Source organism: Musa acuminata, chromosome BXJ1-2 (assembly GCF_036884655.1).
Source record: "Musa acuminata AAA Group cultivar baxijiao chromosome BXJ1-2, Cavendish_Baxijiao_AAA, whole genome shotgun sequence".
Taxonomy (NCBI): Eukaryota; Viridiplantae; Streptophyta; class Magnoliopsida; order Zingiberales; family Musaceae; genus Musa; species Musa acuminata.
Genome location: NC_088328.1, coordinates 26,012,662 through 26,018,661, shown reverse-complemented (window position 1 = coordinate 26,018,661; position 6,000 = coordinate 26,012,662). Strand labels below are relative to the sequence as shown.

At 36.4% G+C, this 6,000-nt stretch overlaps 1 protein-coding gene across 2 annotated transcripts; it reads right to left on the bottom strand.

Annotated features, from left to right (window-relative positions):
• Window positions 1–1,832: 1,832 nt before the first annotated feature.
• Window positions 1,833–5,414, bottom strand: LOC103975738 (protein SPA, chloroplastic). Of its 2 annotated transcripts, XM_009390799.3 has the most exons (6): window positions 5,147–5,414; window positions 4,983–5,066; window positions 4,857–4,908; window positions 3,321–3,477; window positions 2,063–2,110; window positions 1,833–1,955 (listed from the first exon to the last, which is right to left on the bottom strand). In XM_009390799.3, the coding sequence occupies exons 1-5, from the start codon at window positions 5,297–5,299 to the stop codon at window positions 2,089–2,091; spliced, it is 468 nt and encodes a 155-aa protein (XP_009389074.1). In that variant the 5' UTR covers window positions 5,300–5,414; the 3' UTR covers window positions 1,833–1,955; window positions 2,063–2,088. The 2 variants fall into 2 exon arrangements, with proteins under 2 accessions (XP_009389074.1, XP_009389073.1); XM_009390798.3 differs by having other exon boundaries at window positions 1,833–2,110.
• Between the last annotated feature and the right edge of the window lie 586 nt (window positions 5,415–6,000).

Sequence of the window (6,000 nt, the reverse complement as noted above, 5' to 3'; positions counted from 1 at the left end):
TTGTTGCTCGTTGCATAAAGGCAAAGATCATAGCAAGTTCAATAAAAATCAAGGGTAAAATGATTATTTATAAGAACGACTAAGAAAATTAAAAAAAACATGAGGATGGGAATTTCTCAAAGATAAAGGTATTTTTTTTAAAAAAATTCACCCTATATTTTAAAAATTTAAAGGTAATTTATAAAAAATCTCCTTTTATTATAAAATGTTTTTATATTATAAAATTACCATATGGCACTCATTATTACGTATATACATTATCATTTTGGTTTGAGTTTTTTTTTTTTTTTGTTAAATCAAATCGATTCGGTTCGAGTTAATGAATCGGTTTTGATCCACTAGCTCCTCCTCATCTGCTTTCTTTCACCTTCTCCTCCACCTCCACTTTATTAGCTTTTGTTGTCAATCGGAGTATTTGGAAGAGAAGAGAATCAAGGATCCGATCAAGAAGCATTGCGAGTTCATTAGCAATCCGATCTACTTGTTGATTGAGAAAACCACAAATAAGGAAATCAACGATGGTGAAGATGAAGAATCAAAAAAAGGAAGGCGAAGGGGATGTCAAAGATATTGATGAAGATTTTGATTGAAATAGATTCATTCAAACAGTTTGACCCAAATTAGAGCTAAGTCCAAATTTGATTGGATAGGGTGATTCTAGAGTACGTAGTACATAAGATTTTGAGTTGGTACAATTAGATTCTGGTTGAATTTGAGTATATTTGACCAACGAAACTAGGGTTCAAACCAATTAAAAGTTAATTATAGTATAATTTTTTATATTGATATTGTTTAATAATTTCTAAATTGATGGATATATGTGGTAGCACCATTCCTAATGATATGAGTTTAATATAATATGAGGATTTGGATGATTACTATCAATTATAGAAAGATCATGTAGAATAGTAGTAATTGTTTTGGCCTTACCAACTTATACCGAAGTGATTAAGAGATCCTAGCACTTGAAAGGCACGATAATGACATGCATAGATCATGATCAGAAACGATCCTTCAGCTCTGCATCTTTTGCAAAAGGAGGATCATCCGTCGAGTCTGCAAGGAAAGGCAGAAACTAACAGTAGCAGGAAGCTTCGACCAGTAAAGTAATTATGATGTGTTATTTCTACGGAAAGATTGATCACATATTTGCATCTTGCCTTGACTGCTGACTATAAAAACACACTCACTGGCTAATGGGGCAAGATACAAGATTGGTTTTTCCGTAGAAATAACACACCACAATTATTTGATTGATCAGAGCTCCCTGATTGGTTTCTTTTTTTCTTTTTTCTTTTTTTTTAATTTTCCTTACAGGCCCAAAGGATGATCTTCCCTTTGCATATGGTGAAAAGCTAAAAGGTCATTTCTGATCCTTGATTTGCTACATGCTATTATCATATCTTTCAACTGTTAGGGCTTTGTTACCCACTGGTCTTCTGAGGGGGGGATAAAGACCCCCTCAAGGTGACAAGCCCTCTGCTGCTCCATATGCTGGGCTTCACAAAAAAAATCTATCATATTTCATCATAGTATCGAATAGTAAAAAATTTTCTTTGCGAATTATCTCAGGGACATACCGATCATAAAAGGCTTTTCTAAACTGTTGCCAAGTTATGAGTGACCAAATGCAGTCATGCAGAGCATCTGCTTCCCTAACAGTCAACTCCCAAATCTTGTTCCAAGATATCTTCTGATGCAACTCTTCATTTTCTCTGTTAATTATTGCCTTCCAAATTACACCTTTAAACAATTTAGATTAGGAAAAGGATGATTTGATTGAGTGATATTGGAAAATAAAGAATCCATGTCAAGAATTATAATTAAAAAAATGATTAAAGATATCCCATGATTAAAGATTAAAAAAATGTAGATGTTATTTGGCATACGAATAATCTGATTAGAGAATACAATATACATAGATAAAAAGAACCAGAGGACTATTACATCCGATCCTGCACGGATAGAAATGAAATGTATTAGTCGTTGCATGAAAAGACTAACACAATGAGCATTCCTTGCAATTTTAGAGTTGAACTTAAAAGGTAAAACATCTCCTCACTCTCTCATCACTTGGAGAGAAAGGTTTCAGTCATCATCCTTGAACTCCCTGATGAACAGGAATAAGCATGTCAGAAGTCTTTACGCATGCAATTAGCAGAATCTTTAACATATGCATCATGTAGATCGAGAAAGTTGCATTACTATCATTCCTCAAGCACGAATTTTAACTCATTTAGCATTTATAATCGAGAAAACTTAGAATTATTTTTTGCATCTAAATTTTCCAGAAAGACATGCAAGTTTAGAGGAATAGCTCTTCGACAACAGTTAATTCATGATTCCTTATGCTGCAATATGCATCAACCATTAATACTATTTCATTAGAAATGGTAATCTTGTATAGAAACTCTTGAACTGATGATGCACTTAATCACAGTGTCAAGTTTCTAAATAGTTGGGAAAAATTGGGACAAACAAATATATCAAGAAAAGGCAAAATAATATTGAGAAAATACTCTCTCTCATTAATGTAGGAATTGTGTTCACAATCATAGCATAACTTATCAAGCCTAAATCACTAATAATAATTGTGCACATCAGACCTTTATAAGTCAACTTAATTTTTTTTGCACATTTCAGATGTGGAGCTAAACATGGTGTTACAATTGTAGTCTAACTTTTCTACCAGAATGATCATATGATCATAATTTATATGTTGTGATCAACATGCTAATGTTTTTCTCTGCTACCTAGTATGCAAATTTGATTTGTTTGCTGAAGAAATTCTAAATGTAGCTAAGCATACAACTAAAAGCTCTTCGATGAAACTATCTATGTGTGTCCAACACAAGAAGATACTGTTCCAGCACAGGTCCATGCTGAGACAATCCTGGTGCAGGGCAAGGGAGTGCCAACCGGCACAACCAGCATGTGCAAGCTTAAGTCCAAGTTAATTTTAAGCATCCTAAATCTCTTGGACTGATAAATCATGCCTCATAGTTTTAGCCATGTAGTTTTACATAAATCCAACTCTCCCATCAAGCAATATAAAATGAGTTTTATCTAGTTTTAACCATTCATTCTGAAGTTCTAATCCATTACTACTTCTTTTCATTGACATTCGTCTCTGTTGGCATGCAAAGGACATGGTATTATACATGTCCCTATATAAATTTCATGAGGTCTTGGTGCTCTGTTGACAGCATGCTGTTCTTAGTGGAGTCATTTGCATAGTAATAACATAAAGTGACACAAAAAGTCTTAAGAAATTGTTTTTCATCTTTGATTGATTGCAATTTTATTGGATGATTTATTACCTTCGATCTAGATATCGTGGTTGGATTCCAGAGCCTTGGCATGTAGTGCATGTTAATTTACCAACACCGTCACAGTTGATGCACTGTGAGACATCTGTATCACCACCTCCAAGCACTACAGTGATCTTACCACTTCCTGTGCAAAATCTGCATTGCTCTGAAAAAGCACCAATTCCATTAAATTTCTAATTCACTCGAAAAATATGAATAAAATACCAACAATTTGGACATTTTGAGAAATTAATAATCTATGTGTGCATCTCTTTATTAAATAAATATGTTGAGTTGCATTGTCAGCTAAACAGTTTTGCCTATGAACATTAATGAAAAATGATTTATTAACACATTTTTCACCTTATTCATTGCTGGTGTAAGAGATCAATGCAAGAATAAATATGAACAGCATATGACAGAGAACTTGCTCATGTTAGAGCAGCTGCATTGATCGAACACATTGATTTTTCAAACTTCTGTTTAAGAAGAAAGAAAATTGAAAGTTCACTAGAACATTTTGATCAATGAGTTATCAAACATTAATCCTCAGCTGCCACACATATAACAGACAGACAATCCAGCGATTGAGAAGAGAGAAAACACTGTGATTAAGGAGATTAGTCACCCCAACATCTATATGAAGAGGATGGACGAGTCTCAAGCCTGTAAGTGTCTCAGTTTGATGAAACCAATACTTCTATTGCGACAAAACATCTCTTTGGTTATCTATCCTACATCTCCCACTCAGCCCGGTGGGAATGAACTAAACTTATATCAGTACTATCATTAATTGAAGGTAGGTGATCAAGGAAACCATATATTCTACATTGCCTTGGCAAGTAACTATAATCAATATAGAATTTATCTGATGTACTATTGGTTTTGCTTGGATTTCAACATGGGAAGCAAGAATATCCCTTGGTGGAAGTCAATATAAGAACATACTATATTGTATCAAAAACATCAATAATTGAACCAGTTGAAGAAAACCTTTAACAAGTTAGAGATTTACATGTTCTTTTAAGGGGAAAAACTACAGACTTGTAGTGACTATAAGCAATTAAATGGAAGGAACTTTTAGAAGTCACTTGCTGGCATCATGGAAAGTAATATGCCAGAAACTTGCATTAAATCCTATTATTAGGTATCACTTTGCTTTACTAATTAATGCTACTTGGAAAGTATTCATGAATGATGAACCTTTACAAATTGGATGCTAGCCTTCCGCAGAGCCTTCCAAAATCGCAAGTTATACAGGTTCAATTGAGCATTTTATTATCAAACAAAATTCATAATCAGAAGTGTAACTTCCTTAGAGTCGACTATCATTCAATCCCCTAATGCAAGCATGACAAAATTGACTTGACAATCTTCAAATTGTCTCCTGAGCTTAACAAAATTCCCTTCAATTTTTTCATTTGTTTTCCATATGATTAGCAAAAGCACAAACAGAAAAGGCAACTGATGAAGATTAAATCTAGACACTAAGTCATCTCTACGCATAACTTCATCAATTTCTAAGCTCAGGATATGAGGCCTTACGAGCACCGGATCCGTTACACGGGAAGCAAGGCTGCGAATTCTCCCGCTTAGCCTGCATATGCAACAGAAAAGCTTCAGCACAACAGCATGCCGCCCACTCCACCAGATATCTGTAACGGAACTTACAGCATTGTCGATCTGAGTCTCGTAGAACACGGGGATACCGATGCCGACCGCAACGCTTACGACCCCCACGGAGATGGCGACAAGCTGAAACATAGAAACCGCTGTGTCAAAAGCCACCGGCCATCGTGCAGCCCTAGACGAAGCGGAGGAGGAGAAGAACGCACCGTGTTCTGGTCCAGGTCGAGTGCTCGGACGCGAGGGTACGAGGCGGGCAGGCGACGGCTTACCGGGAGTTTGCTGGAGAGGGAGAGCTTGGGATGGCGAGGAGAGGAGAGGAAGGAGGAGCGGAGGGTGGAAGCAGCGGGCGCCACGGCCATGGAGTCGTCGATGGAGAGCGAAAGGGTTCGGAGACGCAACCGCAGTGGCCTTGGTGGTCGTCTTGGATTTGTGGCCCTCGGCTTGGAGAAATGGATTCGAGCCACATGTTTTAGATGAGGATTTGGGCGCGCGCGTTGCATCACCAGAATCGAGGCCGTTAGAGTCAAAATTGGACCGCTTATGATCTAGTCCAAATATGACTGGCTTGATCGTAAACTTGGAGTATTGCACTTCCTGAAGTGACGCGTGGACGTTAATTACCGTGCTCCGTGTGATGACTACTATCCCTAAGTTGTACAGGTTTAAATAGACTTGTGGTTTATGAATCCCTTCGGAGATATATATATCTCCTCAAAATTATCACTATATTTTATTGTAGCGTATGTTCCACTAAACATGTATGATTGTTTGACACACACACACACACACACTTTTCTTTGGTACGAACTTTTCTGCTCTTGTTCAGCACATGTAAAGATCTCTTTTCTTCGATATTTGAGTCCGAATCAAACTGTGAAGATTTATCAGAGTTGGAAATTAGATGTTACCATATGTTAAATAGTAAGATAAACCCAAAAAAAATCCATTAATATTCTCTACAAATTCTCTGTTTTTACCATTCACAGTACAATTGCTTTGAAAAGAAAAAAGAAAAAGTACAGCCGAACACAATGTCCAACTCATTTATCCTAAAAGTTTC

Bases quoted from the DNA above. Each gene is read 5' to 3' on its own strand.
- LOC103975738 (XM_009390798.3), bottom strand. From the start codon at position 5,299: ATGGCCGTGGCGCCCGCTGCTTCCACCCTCCGCTCCTCCTTCCTCTCC. The intron at 3,478-4,856 runs GTAAGGCCTCAT...GTGCTTTTTCAG, and splicing joins GTGTAACGGATCCGGTGCTC to AGCAATGCAGATTTTGCACA. The intron at 2,111-3,320 runs GTAATAAATCAT...CCTGTTCATCAG, and splicing joins CCACGATATCTAGATCGAAG to GGAGTTCAAGGATGATGACT.